This window comes from Camelus dromedarius, chromosome 5 (assembly GCF_036321535.1).
Source record: "Camelus dromedarius isolate mCamDro1 chromosome 5, mCamDro1.pat, whole genome shotgun sequence".
In the NCBI taxonomy this organism is placed as follows: Eukaryota; Metazoa; Chordata; class Mammalia; order Artiodactyla; family Camelidae; genus Camelus; species Camelus dromedarius.
The window spans coordinates 28,588,957-28,611,637 of record NC_087440.1 but is presented as its reverse complement, the minus strand read 5'-3'; the positions used below and the strand labels follow the sequence as shown (position 1 = coordinate 28,611,637).

Sequence of the window (22,681 nt, the reverse complement as noted above, 5' to 3'; positions counted from 1 at the left end):
GCCTTGACCTTGGACTTCCCAGCCTCCTGTGAGAAGTAAATTTCTGCTGTTGAGGCCACGTCGTCTGTGGTGTTTGGTTATGGCAGTCAGTGTGACTGATAGAACAGCTAACTTTCTAACCATAAATGGACAGGTGTTTTTTACAGCGGTTAATGTGAAGACTTCAGATGAAATGGAATAAGAAACTGATAGGAATTTTAATGCAAACTAAGGCCAGGCAGCTGTTACTGAAGTGAATAGTCCGGCCTGCTTTTTGCTGGAGCTTATATTTATCGGTTGTTTTAGTCACTGATCTTTGGGTTCTCACTCGTGATTGTTTACGTCACATATGAATAACTCTTTTTTTTCTTCTTTTCCTTTAACATGTGAAAGCAGCACCTGATGCTGGGGCTCTCTTGGCTGGAAGCAGGAGAGTTCTGTCTAGAGGCAGCGTGTTCATTTTTTACTGTTGCTGTTAACAAATTGCCAAAAAGCTAGTGGTTTAAAGCAAAACAAATTTCTTATCCTCTGGTTCTGGAGGCCCAGTGTGGGTCTCACTGGGCTAAAATCAAGGTGTCGGCAGGGCTGCGTTCCTCGCTGGAGGATGTCCCAGGGAGAGTGTTCCCAGCTTCTGGAGGCTGCCCACATTCCGGCTCTTGGCCTCTTCCTCTGAAGCCAGCAACATAGCGTCTGTCTGACTGCTTCTGTGGTCACATCTCTTTCCCTTTCTCTCTTTTTCTGCCTCCCTCTTCCACTTGTAAGGACTCCTGTGGTGCCATTGGGCCCACCCAGAAAATCCAGGACCATCTCCCTGTTTTAAGGCCAGCTAATTAGCAACCTTAATTAATTCCCCTTTGCAGTGTCCCCTAACATAGTCGCAGGCTCAGGGGATGCGGACATGGGCATCTCAGGGAGGCCTTATTCTGCCATCACAGGCAGCAGGTGATGTATTTAATGGAGTGTGAGAAAACTTGGAGAATTAATTACTGGAGTTCCTGTCTTTCAGCCTGTCTTTTCCTGGAGGAGTCAGGGTCTGCATTTCTCAACTGCTTAGAACCATGCCCTCTTTTGAAAAACAAAAATCTCATCTATTCTGTGGTCAACGATAAACATAACTACCCTCTCCACCCCCCTGCCCCGAAATATTCACATGAAGTCAATCCCCCTTCCTGCAAGCCTTTGCACTGAGCGAGGTTTGTCCCACCCTTCCTAAGGCTGCATCTGGGCCGCTGTTGCGGACTTGTGGAGTATTTTAGGCCCTGGGCTTCAATTTTCACACTTCTGTTTCACTTAAAATCTGGGTGGTATTTGCTTTATTCTTACTACCAGCCCCGTTTCTCCAATACTAGCAATTATTTGATACTGCTTTTGTGAACTTTATTTGAAGAGGTAAGCATGCCTAGCAAATATTTTCTGAAAATACACTGAAGAGGTAGGTAGAGTGTGGATGGTGCTTGTTCAGAAAAAGCAGAAGACCTACTATCTCAATTGCTTAGTCAATTTGAAGCTGATTTTCAGTCTCATTGTTGTATCAACTGAAATAACTCATAACACTAGAATAAGGTGATTACTTTTGTTGGTATGTGGTCTCACAGCATGCATCCTGCAGGGAGATTTTATATATATATCATTATAAAATAGACTTTATAGACTTTATGGGAACAGTTTTAGATTTACAGAGAAATTGAGAGACTAGTATAAAGTCCCCACATATACCACACCCAGTTCCCCTGTAGTTAACGTCTAACATTAGCATGTACACTTGTTACAATTAATGAACCAATATTGATGTATTGTAATTAGCTAAAGACCATGCTGTCAATTTTGTTTTCTAGTAGAAAAGAAAATATCTGGTGTTTGAGAATATTATGTTTTTGGGTGGGTAATTCGGTTTGTTTGTTTATTTAATGGAGGTGCCGGGGATTGAACCCAGGACGTCATTCATGCTAAGTACACACACCACCACTGAGCTGTGCCCTCCCCCTGAGAATATTATTTATGAAACATAAGTAATGTGTTTTGGGGGATGGATTCATGATGCTCTGTTCATCTCTAACTTTGTGATTTGACTTTGTGTTGGTTTCTGGATCTGTGAAGACTGACTCTGAAGTGGATTTGAATGTGACGTTTAGCTCTGAGGTTGAAAGTAATTTTTTTGGTTAGGAGTGAGAGTGAGCGAGATGGTCAGATTACATCTTGCATTCTTCATGTGTCTATAGGTCTACCTTCCCATCCCAATTAGAGTAAAATTGGAAAGCCTTACGGTGCCCTGTAAAGACCCTTCACCATCTGACTGCTGCCAGCTTGCTAGACCTCATTCTTCACTGTCTCCTCCAAGTTCGGTGCAGCGCAGCCACAATGCTGGCCTTGCTTCTGAGCCTTGAACGTGGCAGGACTGCCCTCTCCTGAGGGCCTGCGCACATGCTGCCTGGCACGTCCTGCCTGTCTGCCCCAAGGTCACCGCGTGGCGTGCTCCCCTATTCCATCTGGTTCTCTGCTTAAACGTTTCTCCAAAGAGGTTTCACTGATGGCTCTGAATAAAACAGGACCCCTGCATTCTCCAACCCCTTACCCTACTTTATGTTTGTAGGGTTTTATCTGTCACTACCTGAAATCAGTGTGTTTTGTGTGTACATTTATACAGACGTTGTACATCTATTTATTCATTTGTTTGCTGTTTGACCCCTGCAGTAGATTGTCAGCTCCATCAAGGCAGGGAATGTTCCATGCACATCAAACAGTGCCTGGCATAGTGGAGGCTCTCACTAGATATTTGTTGAATAGTGGACTTTGTGTTTAAGCATGGCATTAAAATATTCTGGAAACAGTCATTTATTTTCTGTGAGCAGCTTTATGCTTTTCTTATTACTACTAAAATCACTGAAGGGAGGAGAGGTTTAGCTGTAGTAAGTCTGGAACCACATCTGCTCTCTGGGCTCCTCTCTGCATTTAGTACTCTATTTTTTTCCCCCCAAACCCAAACTCCTAATTTATCCTTCCCTGCCCCTTCCCCCCTTGGTAACCATAAGTTTGTTTTCTATGTCTATGAGTCTCTTTCTGTTTTTTAAATAAATTCATTTATATCACATTTTAGGTTCCACATATAAGTGATATTATATGGCATTTTTCTTTCTCTGTCTGACTTCACTTAGTATGATAATCTTTAGGTCCATCTATGTTGCTGCAAATGATATTATTTTATTCTTTTTTATGGCTGAGTTGTATTCCACCATGTGTGTGTGTGTATGTCTATATATATATATATATATGTATATACCACAACTTCCTTATCCATTCATCTGTTGATGGACATTTAGATTGTTTCCCTCTGTTGGCTATTGTACATGTGCTGCTGTGAACACTGGGGTACATGTATCTTTTTCAATTGGATTTTTCTCTGGCTATATGCCCAGGAGTGGGATTGCTGGATCATAGGTTAAGTCTATTTTTAGTATTTTGAAGACTCTCCATACTGTCTTCCATAATGGCTGCACCAAACTACATTCCCACCAGCAGTGTAGGAGGGTTCCCTTCCTCCACACCGCCTTTATTTATTGTCTGTGGACTTTTTAATGATTCTTCCAGTGCTATATTTTGCCATCACTGAGAAGAGCCAGAACGAGTATAAATGTCTCTGCCAAAGAAAGCAGCATCGGTGAAAATTTCCAACATGTGCCTTCTTTCTTTGGATGCTCTTAACAGCCAGAACGTGTGTAGATTAGTGTTCTTTGTCTCTAGCAACGTACCCGATGAGCAGCTGTTGACAATGAATAGTTAACTGCCTACCTGGCCTCTTAAACCCCGTGTGGTTGGGAGGGAAGGTAGGAGGCGAGGCTTACTGACTAGGGACTAGAACAGGACAGTGTTGCAGAGGTCAGGACTTTTTTTTTTTTTTTTTTTTTTTTAATGAGGGTCTGAGATAAATAGTGACACCTAAGAGGAGAATAAGTGGTGTGCATGAATGTCGTGGTTTTATAAGAGTCAGTGATGGGGTTCTCTCTCCCTTGGCCCTGGCATCGAGTGTAGGGTGGGAAGTGGGCTGGCCCTCAGCTCAGGTGTGCGGAGTCTCATAATAGCAGGTGTGATATAATGAGAGATGCCGGGAACAGGGCGGCAGGATTACTAGGGGTTGCACAGCCACGGTGGTGTTGGCCCGCTTCGGCCCGTTTCTCCTGCCGAGGGTGGCTCAGCACTGTGGAGACTACCTGGCGACTCGGAAAAGTAAAGAAACGCTGGCAGTTGGGAAGGGAGTGAAAAGCCAGGTAAACGGGGACAGGGGACCGGGAAGCGAGTTTCTCATTGTTTGTCTTTTCTCTCTGGCCTTGAGCCAGAGGTAGGCGCTCATCAGAGCTGCAGCCATGGTGCAGAGGTAGCTAAAAACCAAGAGAAAGTCCACCTTTCTGACTTGAAGACCAGGAAAATGCAAGCTGGAGAGTATAGGGGTGGGCATCTCTTTTTGAATCACTGGGTGAGTGGGGGCTGGTGGGCAGCAGACCCTTTGGAGAGCCAGGTTTAGCCAGCAGCTGAAACCTGTCTAGAAATCCTGTCATTCTGGCCAGAGGAACCAGGAAAATGGGTGTCTGCAGTCTGAAAGATATGGGAGAATGCCCCCCTCCTTGCTGCCTTTTTTTTTTTTTTTTTTCTGCATTGCTCTCTGAGGGGGCAGTGTGGGCAGCTAGAACTCCCAAGAGAAACCCCACATTTGGGCCAGAGGATTGGGAGGGTCCTACAGAGGAGGGAGCTGGAAGGGGGTCCTCTCCGTGCACGAAAGGACCAGAGGCTGGGGCTCCCGCTGAGCTACATGTGGGGAGACACGCCCGAAGCAGGAGAGTAGCAAAAACCTTGGGAGCTGAGGTGACACTGGAACCGTCGCCCACGGGAGGGGACGCAGAACTTGCTGTCTGGGTCTAACCAGGCTGGCTGCCTGGTGCGAAGGAACAGACAAAACCGTGATGTTCTTCAGGGGATTTTTAACGGGACCCAAAGTCTGCAAACAGCTTTGTATTCAGGATGTTGCTCTACATCTAGAAGTTCACCATATACCAGGGAAATGTGGCCAGTTCTTGACGCAAAACACAGTCAACAAATGCCAACCCTGAGGTGGCTCAGATAATGGAATTCTGGGACAGAGACTTTAACGTGGTTATTATAAGGATGCTCCCTCTGTGAGTTAGTCTCTGGACATGAGTGGAAGGGAGCTATTCTTTTAGAAGAAAACATAGGAGGAAATGTTCATGACCTTGGGTTAGGCAAACATTTCTTTAGGTATAGCACCAAAAGGATAATCCACAAAAGAAAAAAATTTTTAGTTGGGCTTCCTGAAAATTAAAAACTTCTGACCACAGTTGAGAAAATAAAGAGATAAGCCACACAGGGGTATTTGGAAAATTGCTGTACCTTCCATGCAATTTTGCTGTGAACCTAAAAATTGCTGGAAAGGATAAATTATACTATTTAAAAAAAAAAGACAAGCCACAGATTTGGGAGAAGATATTTTCAAATCACCTATCCAACAAAGGACTTGTTCCAGAAAATATATAGAGCTCTCAAAACTCAGTGAAAGTTAACAATTCATGAAAAAATGGGGAGAAAGTTTTAAGCAGTTGGCTCAAGAAGATAGATTGATGGCAAATACCACAAGGTGGTCAGCATCATTTGTCATTAGGGAAATCCAAATTAAAAACATGAGAAACCACTTTATGTCCATTAGAATGGCTTAAAAAAACCTGACAATACCAAATCCCAGCAGTTTCTTATCAAGTTAAGCATATACTTATCATATGATCCAGCAGTCCCACTCTTAGGTATGTATTTACTACAAAGAAATGAAAACTTACGGAGGCGTTTTTTCACAATTGCCAAAAACAGGAAACAACCCACAGGTTCTTTATCTGGTGAGTGGCTACACGAACTATCCATACAATGGGCTACAGCTTAGCAGGAAAACGAATGAACCAGTGGTACCCATGTTGACATGGATGGACCTACTATGAATGTACCAGGTTAAGTGACAGAAGCTTGGATGGTGGCTTGATGGGAACCTTTGGGGTGAGGGTGCTGTTGTGCATCTTGACTGTGGTGGGGGTTAATGACTCCATTGGTCTAAACTCCTAGAACTTTGTATGTTACCATATGTAAATTGATAAAAGGAAACCATTATTGGGGGCCCATCTAGTTAAGAGTTTTATCAGATCCTAAGAAGGTAGGTATTCCACTCTGAGTGGACCATTATTTTTCATATGAAATACTTTGGCGTTTAGGTAGGTCGTCAGCCCTCTTTGGCGGTGGAAGAGAATAGTGTGTCTATTCAGCAGACTTTGTAAACCTGTGATGTCTTTTTTTTTAAAGTGAAATTTGCACTCAAGCTAACGAAATCTACCATTCTGCATCAGGGCTCTGTCCTAGTTGCACTCTTACCACTTTTGGAATGGCTTCGGGACCCTTAGATACAAGAATAAGAGGAGTTTGCGTTTTCTTTTTAGCCTTTAGTGCCCTGAATTGCTGTGACTAATGCCTGAAGGCTGGTCTTGGGGCTTGTGTGCAGAAGGAAGCGAGGTTTCTCTTGCTGGAGATTGTGACATTTTCTTTGGGAAAGACCCTCTGTGTCCCAGGCTCCCCTCCATCCCTTCTGTTCTCTGGGGCTGCCTCTGAGATGGCTTGTGCAGAGCGATCTTAATGATGAATCACGCCAGACATTTTCTTTTCTTCTCTGCTTGTCAAAATTGTGATGATGACAGTGTGTTACTCTCAGGGAAGGGCTTTGAATTTCAAGTTTCTTCAGTCGAGTCCGTGCTGCCTCTAGAGACATCCCAGTGGGGCACTGTTTGGGGGCAGGTGAGCCTTTTTGTGCTCAGTGTATTATGGGAAGATACAGCATTTTTGTTCTGCCAAAGCTGGAGCTCATGTCCTAATGGGCTTTTAGCTTTTTCAGACTTAACTCCTCTTGAGAGTGGCGATCACCATTTAAAATTCGCCAGCCACCTCGTTGGAGGAAAGCGATGCTTTCTCCACAAGAGTATCGCACACTGTTGGCGAGGATCTAGAGAAGGTGGAATCAAAGTGTTGCTTTAAATTTCTATAAAGTGGAGATAAACAGTCTCACACTCAGACCTAAGATAAGGCATTGGTCACGTCAGCATTGTTGGGATTTGCATTTTGTCCTTGTGGATTGAGAGCTTTGAGAAAATCCACCTCTCTCTAATGCCAGGTAAAAAGCTTCCTCCCTTCCTTACACATCTTAGCTGCCCTTTCTTTTAATTAAAGTTTTTTCCTCGCTAATGTTGGAAGAGCTTCCTAAAGGTCACACTTGAACAGAGCTGCAGACGGGAAATGCAGATTATAGTATCCTGTGTTCTCACGGGGGAAATTGTCTCTTGAATCTCTCTGCCTCTGGAAAGTGCGTTTTTTCTTTCTCATTTCTCAATTTTGGTTAAAGTAGTGCGGGTGGGAAGGAAGGAATTTTTGCTGATATGTAGCCGCACTGTCGGATGGCAGAGGAACAGAGAATGCAGTCCAGCCCGAAAAGCAGGGCATGCCGGCTGAGCGCCTTGCAAATGTCACGCCTTGTGTGGCAAGAGGAGGTTGCACGTGCAATGCACGCACTTGTCCTCACTGCAGACAATGCCATCTTATTCCAGCTGCAAAGTGTTTGCCCTTGAAACCTCTGAATATGATTTTGGGAGAAGTTGTCGTTTGGTTTCTGTGGCCATGAAGGGAGCCCCTGCCTGACGAGGGTGCTATGAGCGCTCAGTCCTTCTCTCTTCAGGTTAATGTTGTCGTGTGTCAGTGCTCTTGGAGATCAAGAAAAGATTTTAATATAAAAAAACCTTCAGCCAGCCCACCAAAGAGAAATGCATTTTGTGCATTCTGCTCATCAGGGAAGAATGGAAAAGGAGGATAAGTTCAAAAGAGGGGCTTCAAGTGGTAGGAAGCTAGAAAAGTGGAAACACCCATTACATTATCTCCTAAGTGTCAGATAAAATACCTGTGCAGAGACTTCCTAGATCGGTCTAGTGATTTGTGCCTCCTCCTCCTTGGGTCGGTGTATGTTTGGGCTGCCCCATGTCACCTAAGTTAGGGGCTTAAAAGGAATTCTCCTAGAACTGTCTGTTCTTTTGTGTGAAGTGGCAAATTAAACAGCTTTCACTGGGTAGGGCTTGAGTTTGGACCTTGTCTTTTTTTTTTTTTTTTTAAATTGTGTTTTTTTAGTATTTTATTTTTATTTATTTTTATTTTGGTGGGGGGAGGAGGTAATTAGGTTTACTTATTTATTTTTAGGGAAGGCACTGGGGATTGAACCCAGGACCTTGTGTATGCTAAGCATGCACCCTACCACTTGAGCTATACCTTCCCCCCTGGACCTTGTCTTTAAAGACAGAACAACTAAAAAGTGTGGAGATGGTGTCATGTGTCTTCTGAAGTCTAACCTAGTGAAGTTCACAGCTTTTTGCCATAAGGAGAGTAAGACTAATTCAGTCGAGGGATCTGAATGATGCAACATGCAGAACATCTATGAAGGCACACGGGTTTGCAGCTGCGCAGCCGTAGCTTAGGTCAGTCACTCGTGGAAGCGTGGTGAGGGTGGCAGTCCATCGGACTGCGCTGGGAGGAGGTGTGAGAGGTGTGTTGTCCCAGATGATGCCATTCTTCCTTTAATTAACACGAATAGATTAAGGTTCAGCTCACACCTGTTTGGTTATAGTTCCCTTTCCTCACATTGTACCGGCTTGCCACGTGTTAACAGCATCTTCTGTTCTGGTTTTGATCATTTTTGCAAATACTCATCAACTCCTTTGCTTAATTGCGTGTTTTTCCTTCTTGTCATTGATTCTGTGTGTCTTTCGCCCCACAACCTCTGGTCATGTTTACTGCTTTGAAGTGTAAGTGACTTTTTACTATCAAGCCACATCCCCATACTGTGAGCCTTGCTGTTTCTAGTGGTTAACATGAATGTGCTGCAGTGGATAAGTTTGTTTTCTTGTGTGGTTGGTAAGTTTCTGGAGTAGGCATGTGACCTGTTTCTGTATAAATATAATTATATGTAAGGGCTTGTCTGTCTTCCAGGGCTTCCCTGAAATTAAATAGATAACTAAACGAGTTTTGAGAGATACGAGGTGGTGTCATTAAAGGTAGTTTCAGAAGATGATTCTTGAATCATCAGCCTCTGGCTGGCTGCGTCTCTTTTGCCTTGTAAATAGTCCCGTTATTTTTCTCTATAGGTAGTTAGCAGGACCTTCCCAAAAGCTTTAGAAACTAAGAGACTTAAAACATTAGAGAGAATGATTTGTTCTACTAAGATTTTGCTTGGAGAAGAGTTGTTTGCAGAAGCACTAAATTACATCTTATTCTGCCTCTTCTGTTAAGACCTTGGGCAAGTCCTTTTCTGAACCATAGCTCATCTCTAAAGCTTTGGGGGCTTAAACCAGATGATCTACAAAGATACTTTAAGAGAGCTAGTGTTATTTCAGCCAAATTTTCAGTTTGCCTCCTTAGATTGATTATCGTGGAGCAAGTTTGTAAGTCTGTAAGAAATCCTAATCGAAAGGTAGAAAATGACATTATCTAGTAGTAAAGCCACTGTTTTGAGGCATGGAAAAGAGTAGATGACTTCATTAAAAAATAAAAATGTATTGACCCTGATTGCGTTGGACAACGTTCAGCAGCATACAAAAGAACTGTGTACGACACTGCAGTTCTTGTAAGCGTTGCTGGAGTAAATAGTTGCTAGTAACAGACTTTTCAGTCCCTTCAGAATCTCTGAATAAGACTTACTGAAATCACTTGCCTTGGTACTTGGCATCTTATTAGAATTAATAGCTACGTGGTAACAGGGACATTGCAAGAAAAATCTTAAGTGATAAATGTTTCAAAATAGCTAACTTCTTGGAGGACACTGCTTAACATTATTGGAACAAGGATGACATCTCCATGCTGTTTAAAATGGCAAGTGGAGGTGGTTACTTTGTCTCACTTTGCAGGGAGCGTTTAGCACTTTATTCTAGGCTTTGTGATGAATTGTTCACAAGTGGACCGAATGGGTGAATTTGGGATGGGTGGGTGGGTTCCTCGTAGGTGAAAAGACACTTGGCAAATCATAATATTTTAATAAGCCCAAGAGATTATTCAGAAGACAGTGGTACAGAGCTCTGAATGTAAAGAAGAAAGGAACCTTTTGTTTTTGTCAAAACACCTGTGCTCACTGGAGGAGGGTGTTTAAGTGTTTAAACTGTTTCTTCCTTCTTACGTGCTGTGTAGCACACACGCACCCAGAGACACTTGGGTTTAGCTAACAGTGGGTTCACTACGTTTGTTGGCTGGATCAAAAAACTGTTAGAAGTATTTTGGAAAAGATTCAGGTCCTTTTGCACCTCAGGAGATAAATATTGCTGAGATGCTTTTGACCAAAATGTCATGTGAAAGAAAAAAGGGGAAATTTGTGAGAGCAAAGAGACTGCCACAAGCAAAGACTGAAGGAAGCAGGAGATAAAAGAGACCACGTGAGATGGGTGGATGCCCCTCAGAGTCCATCGCAGCAGTGATCTTTGTTACAATGTGTTTGTTACATAAGTCTGAAAAAAATCTGTTGTGCTCATCTGACAGTACTGTGAACTTCATTCTGATAAGGAACCTAGAAAGTAAAAATTCCCCCAGTTCTGTGTCCACATAGTGATTACTATTCAGATCTGCTAACAAAGGGTAGTTACTTTTTCATGCTTCTCATTTTCATCAAATTCTCTGAAGCAAAGTAACATCAGTGAGAAAGAGATAGGAACTTGGAGAAGGAAAAGGATGGAGTGAAGGTCTCTGTGCATCAAGTCACTGAACAACCGCTTCGTGGGTTGTTTCACCTTTTTTTCTCTGTTCTCTGAGTCTTTCCACCTCACTTTTTTTCCCTTCCATGTATTGATGTCTCTGAGCAAGATGGAGCCTGGACAGCTGTTCTGTTTTCTCCTTTGCCCCTAAAGACTTTGTGTGGAGTTTCTAGGTACATACTTAAAACGGTGAAATTGTACTGTGATAAAACATTTTGGATGTTGTGGGGGATTTATGATAAAAAAAAAGCTCTCATCCTTAGTATCGTTGTCCTGATAATAACAACTTTGTGTGGTATTTGATCATGATCCCTTATTGTTCCTGATTTTCACTTGAAATCAGTGTTCCCAAAGGGAGACGCATTTAAGAATGGCCTGTAATATTTCATGGCCCTGGAGCCCCCTCTTCTGTTGTTTTTAAGTGTAAAAATACGGACCTTCTCACATCGGGTACATCCCTGCCTCCTCACCATCCTTCCCCCCAAACCTGGCCTCTTTTCCCTTTCTTTGTTTCTTTTTCTGTTGTCATTGTTCTGAATTTTGATTCTACTCCCAGCAGTTACTCTTCAGAACAGAGCTTGTCCTACAGAGGTGCTTCGCCTGGTTACCTCTTTTTAATTAAAAAAAATTTGGGGGGGGCATTAGGTCTACTTATTTATTATTATTGCTATTTTTAATGGAGGTCCTGGGGATTGAACCCAGGACCTGTGCATGAGAAGCATGCACTCTACCATTTGATCTATACCTTCCCCCACCGCCCAGTTACTTTTGAGTGTTGGTAAGTCCCTGGCTTACTCAGCCCTTCAGACTTTGCTGTGAAGCCCTTGTACGCACGCACTCCGAGCCCTGCTCTCAGTGGCCCGCCAGCTGGGAAGTGTCCAGTGAGCACCGTGGTCTGTTCGGGGATGCGCAGTCTCTCAGCCGCTCCTCCCACAGGTGCTGGTACACGTGGGTCTTAGGACTGCTGGTGCAGTACCTGCCCATCCCTGGGGCCGCACCCTGCCACCTAGGTTTTGGGCGACGTTCTCCACGGAATTTTGATCTTCCTGTCCTTGTTGCTCTCTGTGGTTTTTCCTGAGGGCATTTGGCAAGACTGAAAAACGGTGTCACCACTGCTACTGTCTGCCAAGAATCCCCAAGTATGTTTTTCTTTTTTTCAAATTTTCCCATGGTTGACCTCCCTGGACTTTGTTTTGAACAGCTCTCAGCCCTTGGTTAGAGGAATGTTTCTTGCTAATTCTCCTTGACCCTGGGCACTGACTTCCAGCAGGAGATAGCGGCTGTTTCCTTCACTGAACTAATCTCAGGCCAGGTGTCCACAGCTCAGGCTGAGTGGTACCCATCCCTCAACTGGAAGTGCCTTCCTCCTGCTCCTCCCGGGCTCACAAGACTGGCTGGTCCTCAAGGCATCTCCCATCCCTGCCGTCCTCCACTGCTGGCGCTTTCTGTTACTCCCGTAATATCTTAAATTTTATCAAAGCACATCTCTCGCTGCTTTAAGTATGTGTTTACTCCTCTGATTTCCCCACAAAACAGTGGTTCTTAAGGGGAGGGACCTGGTCTTGTTTGTTTTGGTATTCCCTGTGCCTGAACTTGGCACCCGGTAACCACTCAAGAAATGTTGGAGGAATGTTGCCAGTCGAGTCATGCAAGGAACAACGTGGCCCTCTTTGGATACGTTGTAGGATAGACAGAGGTGCCACTTAGACTTGTGTTTAAAGAAAGAAATGTATCCTGGTAAGAAACTATGAAGGTGACCATTTTTATTTGTATTTTCAAAATGTGGGTAGGAGGCAGCACTGGCCAAGCCGCATCTACAGAGTCCATTTTGATTGTGACTACTAAAAAAGGTCGTGAGGAATTTAAGAAACTTAGCGCAAACAATGATAATGATGGGGGAATTAGAACTTTATGGGTGTGAAGAAAGGAATGTGGTTAATTTGGGTAGAGGACACCATCACAGACCCAGGTAGACCAGCCCAGTGTGATTTCCATGTGATCTTGCTTGAGAGCAGAGGGTGGATCAGGGCTACCCAGGTTCCTCCTAGATCGATAATTCTGTTCTAATTTAATTTAATGAAGTTCTCTCCCTCTTCTGACTTGAGGGTTTGGGGAACTGGCCAGATCAACAACAGCTATTTAGCGGTCTGTGACTTTTCTGGAAAGTGGGGGGTGATGACATTAAAACCTCAGTAACCAAGGAAACCAACCCTGCGCTGGTGGAGAAGTGAGATGCAAATTTAACTGAGGGTCAAAAGAAAATCTGGCCTGTAGAGAACAAACTTATATAATATTGTATATCAACTATTTATATTGAGATATAGTTGATATACAATGTTATATAAGTTACAGGAATACAACATAGTAGTGATTCACAAGTTTTAAAGGTTATATTCATTCCATTTATGGTTATTATAAAATATTGGCTATATTCCCCATTCTATACTGTAGATCCTTGTAGCTTATTTATAGTAGTTTGTACCTGTTAATCCCCTACTCATCATTCCCTCCTCACTTCCCTCTCTCCACTGGTGCCGCTAGTTTGTTCAATAAAAAATAAATAAATAAATAAATAAATAAATAAAAAGACTATCTGGCACTTCTAGCATTAAGCCCATGCAGTGAAATCCCAGGGAAGATGGAACGAGAGGCAGATGCACCGAAGTAACTCCTGCTCCCTTGGAAAGAGAATAAACCGTCAGAGGCAGCGGTCCAGGAGAGTAGGTTTTATACACTGAGCTTACCCAGGAATGCTCAGTTTACATGCACTCTTCCTATAAAGCTTGATTATTTTTGTGTATACAGAACCTTTTAAATGTTTTTGATAAAGCAGAGTTTTTACTTGAAGGCCTCTTAGTTGTAGCTCTAGTTATTGTGTGACTTAGAGCATAACCACAGCAAAAAGCAAATTGTCTTTGTTATTGTTGCATTTAGTGCTTCCTCTACGGGAAAAATTGTTGATGTTAATCTAGTTTATAGAATTTTACCTGGGAGTTGGGAATCGCAAGGAGAGTTAATTTGGCAGTTGTTAAATCTTTTTTAGCCTCAATTCTTACATGGAGCTCAAATGATAAAGCAGATACGATGAAACTGATCTGTTGCCACGCCCATCCTTCCTTCCATAAGGACTCCGAAAAGGACTTGCCCAAAGAATCGTTTAAAATTACCAGTTAGTCCAATGAAATTTACCGCAGTCCTGCTTCCCAGACTACCCTGAAATCATGGAAGCATAAAACTCTCAAGACCTTCACATTAAAGTATCCCTTATGCGGGCTGCCAGCCAACAGTAATTACCTTTCTATGCCTCCGATTTTTAGGCAACTCTCTGAAACACGTGAGAAAGACAGAAGGACTTGAGGAAAGAGAGTTGCAGGGGCTGAGGGTGAGTGAGGCGGCTTGTGAGAAGAGTCATCCAGCAGCTGCCTTGAGGGTTGGGTTACCGTCTTCTCTGTTCCTCAGATCTCACTCTGTTCTGTTTTCCCTTATCCTGACCCGTATATTGATTAGGAGCGACAAGAAAAGCTGTAGGTAATTCTCGTGCTAGGGAAGCAGTTGAATTTGAATATAGTCTGGATTATTTTTTTCCCCATTCTTAATGGCCACAATGTTTTGGAGCTCAAATATTATATGCATTGTTCTGGGCTCAATAGATTTATATATGCCAATATTGCATATACTGATTTTTCAAATATGATCATGTCCTATTATGTATTTTATTTAATATACAATGACAAATGGAAACATCCTTCTTAGTATAGCTGTATGCTGGGTATGCAGCATATTTTAAATTTAATTATTTAATGTAATTTAGCTTCTTGAAATGATTCATAAAAATTATTTTTAATTCTAATACCAAAAGCCATCATTGAACTCTTTAATTATGACTGTGTGTGAATTTTCCTGTTGTTAAAAAGGTAGTTTTTAAAAAACAGTGATTCATTAGTTGCTGCTTATGGTCCAAATGATTATGTAAAATAAAAATGACCTTAATAGGGTTACAAATACAGAAACTGGCAACTAGACTATTAACTAATGATATATTTTAAAGCTTGGTAACATTTAAAGATTTTATAGTAGGATGAATTAGTATAATTTTCCAATTATACACACTGTAACATTTTTGGTTGGATATATTTGACACTATTGCTTAATTACTGAAATTAGTTTCCGGTGATTTTCTGTTGGATGGGTTCCTTAAATGTGTTCTCTTTCATATCTTTCTATCCCACCTGTTCCCTTCTGTGGTATAATTATATTTTGTGAGGAACAAATAAGGTGGTTGAAGAATGTGTGATTGACTATTTTCAGCCTCCTTATTAGGTTCAAAGCAGGAAAACCTTTTTTACATAGATTTACTCCAGAAGAACAGGGACCTTCGAAAGCTAGGTTTTGGAGTGTAAAAGGCTTTAAATAGGATCTGTTGTCTAGTTGTTACGTATTAGTAACTTCCCAAATTTTACTGGATTGTCTGAGGGCTTTTCATGGTAAAGATAGTCTTTAAACACTGACTGTTGCTTTTTTGAAAGAAGAGGTAAGAGGATACTTAAAAAATAAAGTTGCCTAAACATACTGTTCCTAGGCTGGCCAGTTAAATTAAGCTGATTGTAAGGTAAATAGGACCACAGTTTCTGTGAGCAAATATTTTTATTGCTGTGTGTATGGTACTTTTTGTCTAGTTGTCCTATGCATTATTGAAAATGAGGTGTTGAAGTCTAAATCTTCTTGTTGAACTATTTCTTCCTTCCGTTCTGTCAGTTTTTGCTTCTCATACAGTGGGGCTCTGTTATTAGGGGTATGTGTTTAGATGTTTAGAGTTGTTCTCCTTCAGACTGACCCTTTTATCATTGTATAGTGATACATCTTTGTCTCTTACGACAGTTTTGCCTTGAAGTCTGTTTTGCCCGATACTTGTGTGGCCACTCCAGCTCTCTTTTGCATACCCTTTGTATAGAGTATCTTTTTCCATCCTTTTCTTTCACTTTAATCATATTTTTGTCTTTGGATCTAACATCTCCTGTAGACAGCATATAGTTGGATTTTAAAAAAATCTATTCTGCCAGTCTCTGCCTTTTTGATTGAAGTGTTTAATCTGTTCACATTTAATGTTATTATTGATAGAGCTGGATATCTATACCTGCCATTTTACTTTTTGTTTTCCACATGTCTCCAGTGTATTGTTCCCCTGTTCCTCCTTTACTGCTCTCATTTGCACCAAGTGAGTATTTTTTAATGTAACATTTTAATTCCTTTAACGATTTTTCTCACTTTTTTCCCAGTCATTTCCTTAGTGGTTGCTCGAGGGCTTACCACATACATTTTAACTTATCAGAATCTGCATCAGATAAATTAATTCCAATGAGGCAGAGAAACATTACTCCAATACAGCTCTTGTCCCCATTTCCCCTTTTTGTGGCATTATTGTTATACATGTTACATCCTTATGTCACAAAACCAACAACACATTGTTGTAATTATTACTTTATGTACTTTTCTATCTTTTTTCAAGAACATAAGAGAAGAAAGGAGAGTAAACATATTTACAGCCTTTTGTTACAAGAGCCTTCTCGTTTCCTATTTCTAGTCTTCATTTATTTCTGTGTGTTCCCCATGTGGACTTGTTTCCTTAGTCTAACACAGTCTTGCTCCCACTCACTTCCTTTTTGCTGTTGTTGGCAAATGTATTGTTGGGTCTATAACATACAGAGATTTATGTGTGCGTATTGTTTTATACAATTGCTTTTAAAATCAGTTATTGGAGGAGAGGCTATATCAGATACATGATTTGCAAATATTTCTCCCATTCTGTAGGATGCCTTTTCCTTTTGTTGGTGGTTTCCTTTGCTGTGCAGAAGCTTTTTAGTTGGCTGTAGTCCCATGTGTTTATTTTTGCTTTTGTTGTCAAATCCAAAAACTCATTCCCCAAGACGGATGCTAAGGAATTTACCACCTGTGTTTTCTTCTAGGCGTTTTATAGTTTCAGATCTTACATTCGAGTCTTTAATTCATCAGTTTTTGTAAGATAGGGGCCCAGTTTCATTCTTTTGAATGTGGCTCTCCCGTCTTCCTGTCACTGGTTAAAGAAAAGAGTGTCTTTCCCCCACTGTATACTCTTAGCTCCTTTGTCATAAATTACTTGACCATATATACATGGGTTTTTTCCTGGGCTCTCCCTTCTGTTACATTGATCTGTTTGTCTGTTTTTATGCCAGTACTGTGCTGCTTTGGTATAGCTTTGTAACATAGTTTGATATCAGGAAGTATGATGCCTTCAGCTTTGTTCTTCCTCAAGATTGTTTTGGGCTATTTGGGGTCTTTTGTGTTTCCATACAAATTTTAGGATTGTTCTATTTCTGTGAAAAATGCCATTGGAATTTTGATAGAGGTTACATTGAATCTGTAGATTGCTTGGGTAATATGGACATTTTAACTATTAATTCTTTTAATCCATGAGCATGCGATAGCTCTTGTTTGTGGCATTCTTGTTATACATACAATGTTTGTGTTGTCAGTCTCTTTCATCGGTGTCTTATAGTTCATGGCATACACCAGACAAATTTCACAATGATGACGTTAACATAATATTGATGCCTTCCTATTTGGGTTTCACATGCTTTTGTCAGTATTTTCTCATTTGTTCTTTCTCTCCAGCATAGAACTTTGCGTACTTTATTTTTGTCCTAGATTTTTGCACAAAATGAACCAAATATAAAATCTCTAGGAATTTTTAAGATACACCTTTCTCTAAGTTACATCAAATGTCTTCTAACCTTTATTACTTCTTACTACCCTCTTGTGATGGGGGCTAATGACAACTCTTCTTGTCTCCGCAGTTGAGGTGGAAGTAATGAGATTCTTGTTCAGTGATTTTTCTAAGTTGGGGATTACTGAGTCATTCAGCTGTGCAAGGCCGAGCCTATTAGAAACACTTTGTAAATACTAAATGATGGTGATGGCAGGGTCATTAATTCTGTCTAGGTCTCCAGTCCCCCATTTCAGTGCTTCTCTCTCTGTTAATAGTTCCTCAGCTGTTTTACATCACAGTCGTTTCACATCGAGCTAATTATTTTGCTCAGGTTTACATTTTTACCATGGGCTGTATCTATGTTCAATTTTTTTTTTTTTTTAACCAGCTGGAGAAGTCTCTCTGAACTCTGTTGACCCAGTGGGCCAACAGAAGGATATTGGATTTTCACAGATTAAACCCCGCAAGTGTTTTCAGCTGTAGTTCTAGCCCCCAAAGTCTCATCAGTTGCAAAGCTATTTTCTTTAGAATATTCTTGGCATTTGTTATTTACATAGCAGATCTCATTCAGTCACATACCTTGAATCTGCCAACATCTTTCGGTTCTGAGAGGCTTACAGAAATGGCAGGAAACTAGGTTTCAGGCAGTCTCTGCAGTCTCCAGATTATAATGTGGATTGCCATCTTTTTGTGCTGTCAGAGGGGTTTATGATGATATTTGAGGGCTGAAAGGGATCTTGAAACGTCAGTTACAGCATTGTTTCATGAAAGCTTATGAAATTTGGTTCAGATGAGGACTATTGGCTAGTGTGAAATTTGTTAGGTGAATAATTGATGGGGAATTAGAAATTTGTACTGGACTAAAATAACACCACACAAACAATTTCCTAGATGAAGATCAGACTTCATCATCCAAACTCATTGGTTAATCTTAGTATTAGTTCTGTTGGCTCAGCCATTTAGCATCTATCATTCAAAAAAAAATTTTTTTTTTACTTTATTTTTTGGGGGTCTGGGGAATTAGGTCTTTATTTATTTTACTGGAGGGACTGGGGATTGAACCCAGGACCCTGTGCATGCTAAGCATGTGCTCTAACACTGAGCTATACCCTCCCGCTAGCATCTGTCATTTGGTGTGATGTAATACACGGCTCAGAACACCATCTATAATGTATTTTAGCCAAAAATACTTAACTTGACACTATTGGGCATTTAGATAAAAAAAATTTTTTTAACCCACTATTTCCTATAAACTAATCTATAAACAAATAGCACAGGGAAGCAGCCAGACAGGTCCTTCTGCATTCTACCTGTACTGGTCTCTTCAGTAAATCAATGTCATAAAAATAGAAGTTGTGCTAGATTCAAAGAGACTTAAGGAACAAGCAGTGAGATACAATGCCTGGTCTTGAATTGGATACCAGCTTCAACAAACCAAGTATAAAGGAAATTTTTTGGGTCAGGGCAATTTGAAAATAGTCTGGATGTTATGTATGAATTGAAGTTTACTGAAGTGCAGAGGTGGACAATATTGATGAAAAAATCTGTTTACCAAAAAAGTCTACATAAATATATACACAGTAAAACGTTGGAAGTATATACACTAAGATGTTAGTAGTGGTGCTCCCAGGTGATGGGAATGTGGGTTATTTATTTAGTTTTTTGCTTGTCTCTCCTAATTTTCTCCAAATTTTCTGCAATGTACGTGTCTTGCTTCTGTATTAATAGAAACTTACTTAAAAGTCTAAAATAATTTGTCCTAATCAGGTGGATTGTTTTAATATATTTTACAAGTTTTTTTTCTTGGTAAGGGTTTTATAATCTTTGGGATTCTCCTTTGAATTATCTTTAGATTCTACATACATCTCTTTTTATTTTATTTTTTTTTATTATTTTTTAATTCAAGTGCCATCAGTTACAATGTGTCCATTTCTGGTATACAGCACAATGTCCCAGTCAGGCATATACATACATATGTTCATTTTCATATTCTTTTTCATTAAAGGTTATTACAAGACACTGAACAAAGTTCTCTGTGCTATACAGCAGAAACTTTTGCCTCTCTCTTTTCAAAATTTAATTTTTTATTATGGAAAATTGCAAACACATATAAAAGTAGGTAGAATTATATAATGAATTTCCATGTACTCATCATCCAGCTTCAGAAATCAGCAGTTACGCCCAGTTTATTTCATCTCTACCCAGCATTCCTCTCTACCTATTGTTTTGAAGCAAATCCCACATGTCATATCTTTGTATCCATAAATAGTCGGTATGTATTTCTAAAAGATAAAACCATTTAAAAAATGGTATCACACCAATCAATAAAATAACAGTATTTCCTTAATATAAGAAGATATTTTCTTATTATTCACATTTATTCAGTCTTACAAGTGATTTGCTCTAGTTATGTTGTTTGACTCAGAGCACAAGTGAGTTCCCAACATTACGAGGGTCACGTGTCCATTAAGCTCTTTTGATCTTTTGGTTTCTCTCTCCTTCCTCACCGTTATTTTCCTTGTAATTTATTCGCTGGACCCTCTGTCTTTTCTTATTTTCTTATTTCTCACATTCTGCATTTTTCTGCCTGCTCTCTTGACATTTTAAAGCCCCAAGACTGGAAACTGTCCTCCAGAATGCATCTGAGCAGGGCTCCCATTTAAAGCTTATAGAATATACTTATGGAGTATGTTTGTAAAAATCTGTAAATTGGAAGAACTGACTTCCATCCTAAAGTCCTTTGAATTTAAGACTCTTACAGCCTTGATTATTTCAGTAAGAAGAGACCTGTTGAAATGGGATACACTGGGGTAGACTTTAGGGATTCAGTTACAAATTTTCGATAGGAGCTCATCAGACTTCCTTTTCAAAGCTAAATGAAAAGTTTACCTTGAAAGTACACTCAGATTTGATTGGGTTCTCTTGAAATATTATTTAATATCCTCAGAGAGCTTGGCTTATAAAATGTGCTCTTTGTTGTGATACCTGTGTACTATTTTTTGTTTTGTTTTGTTTTGCTTTTTTAAAATCTCACTGCTCAGGCTAAGGTCCAGATTTCCACTGGCTGCTTATCGATTTGTCTCTAATGATTGCAGGTGGAAGATGACAGTGATGCAGAGACCTATGGAGAAGAGAATGAAGAGCAGGGAAATTATTCTAGAAGGAAGATAGTCTCTAACTGGGATCGATATCAAGATACTGAAAAAGAGGTCGATAATGAAAGTGGAGAATCACAGAGGGGGACAGATTTCAGCGTTCTCCTCAGCTCTGCAGGTATGAATTTCAGTTGCATGCACGCTGCTTAGTGTTGTGTGAGTTGCATAGACATTTATGTTCCTTTTAAAAGAGCATTTTAATAACTAGCAATTCATTGTTGTTTGGATTTTAAGTGCAGGTAAAGGACAGTTTGTCTAATGGCGTACAGGGAAAAAAAATGACGCTTCTTTAAGTGGAAGTCAGGATTTCCGTGTACTGATGCAGAATGACTTAAGTCCTGGTTGAAATGGATGAAAGGCTTGATAGAAATGAAAAAGACAAAACTATGCCTCTCTACATTGGGCAGTCTGAGAAATAGAAGTGTTTCTTTGATTTCAGAGGGATCAGTACTTATGTTTATACAAAGCTTTACAAAGTTTCTAGAATATATGCTTTTTTCCCCTTCTTTCATAGCCAGGGATATGCATGTTAGTCTGTCACATATGAAAGCCGTATGCGTCTGAACACCAAGCCTTTTTTGTTTTTGGACCGTCTTCTCTAGGTGGAAGGCTCCTTCCTTCTGCGACCAGCTGTTTTTAAAGATTGACTCTCTGGAGTGACGTGCACCAGTGTGGAGCTGGAGGGGGAGGAGCAGGAAGAGGAGCAGGGCTGGCTGTGTAGGAGGCTGCCCCCTAGGGGGGTGTGCCGTGAGAATTTAGAGGATGAATGGAGGATAGATTTCGTGGTTTTCGGGAGTTAGGGATGGGGTGGTGAAAGGTGGGTGTATCTGTAAAAGGGCAACATGAAGTTTCCTCGTGGTGCTAGAACTGATCAGTATCTCCAACCTACAGAAGTGATGGAAGTGTGTAGAACTTAGTATACACACACACTCACGCAAGTGAGTACAGATAAAACTGGAGAAATTTGAGTAAGACTGGTGGATTCTATCTATGTCAAATGTCAATTCCTGGTTGGGATATTACACTATAGTTTTGCAAAATGTTACCACCAAGGCCAAGTGACTAGAATATCTTTCTGTATTATTTCTTATAACTGTATGCGAATTTATAATTACCTCGAAAAAATTGCCAGGTTAAAAAAAATTAAAGGGTGAGGATATGAGATGCTGAGAAATAAAGTGAAAATAATATTTTAAGACAGTTTGTTTTGAATTCCTCTTCTCCCCAACTTTTGTGTTGCTATTAAGTTACACCTTTCTTTTTTCTCATCTGGATTTTTGAATGCCTATACCAAACTAAGAATTGTAGAAGAATTGCATACATGTTTGAAGGCAATTCAAAATACTAGTCTAACCCAAGAGTTACGCACATTGGCTTATGCTTTTGGTTATTTATTTTAGCATTTAATTTATAACATAAAACTTGGCGTGGTTTAGGTCTCATATGTATTTTTCTTGCAGTCTGTTTTTGCTTGTAATTTCTTAAGTGGCTTGTTTATCTGTGATTAGTTTCTTGGGAGATCACAGCTGTCAAGTCTTTTGATATGTGCTTACTTTTCTTCCCAGCTCTGCTATGATCTGTCACTTTCTTTTTACCACAGCATAAGTCTGGGAAGAGAGGCCGTATGATGGGGGTAGGGCTGTATTGGTTTACTTATGAGATGTGGAATTCATTCTGTGATCATAAAATATTAAGAGTGTTCTCTGAAATCCCCCCTGGAAACAGCAGGCACTCCAATAATTGTTGAAGGAACCTCAACTAAATACCATTCAATCAATTGGCCACAATTAAAAAAAAAAAAGTCTAACAGTGCTCTGTATTGGCGAAGACGGTGAACACTAAGAATCTCAGCTCTTCTTGTAGGAGAGCGAGCTGGCAATGTCTAGACAAGTTTAGGACGGGCACATCTAACAAAGTGATTTTTTTCTGGGTTGTACATTTACTTGTGCAACAGGGCAGTATACTAAAAATCAGAACCATTCCAAGGAATACGG

General features: G+C 40.5%; 1 protein-coding gene across 1 annotated transcript in view; it reads left to right on the top strand.

Annotated features, from left to right (window-relative positions):
* The window catches only part of AVEN (apoptosis and caspase activation inhibitor), a 152,917-nt gene that overhangs the window by 14,937 nt on the left and 115,299 nt on the right, over positions 1-22,681 (top strand). The window contains exon 2 of the mRNA XM_064485770.1: positions 20,628-20,805. Coding sequence (XP_064341840.1) covers positions 20,628-20,805 — 178 coding nt within the window. The remainder of the gene's footprint in view (positions 1-20,627; positions 20,806-22,681) is intronic.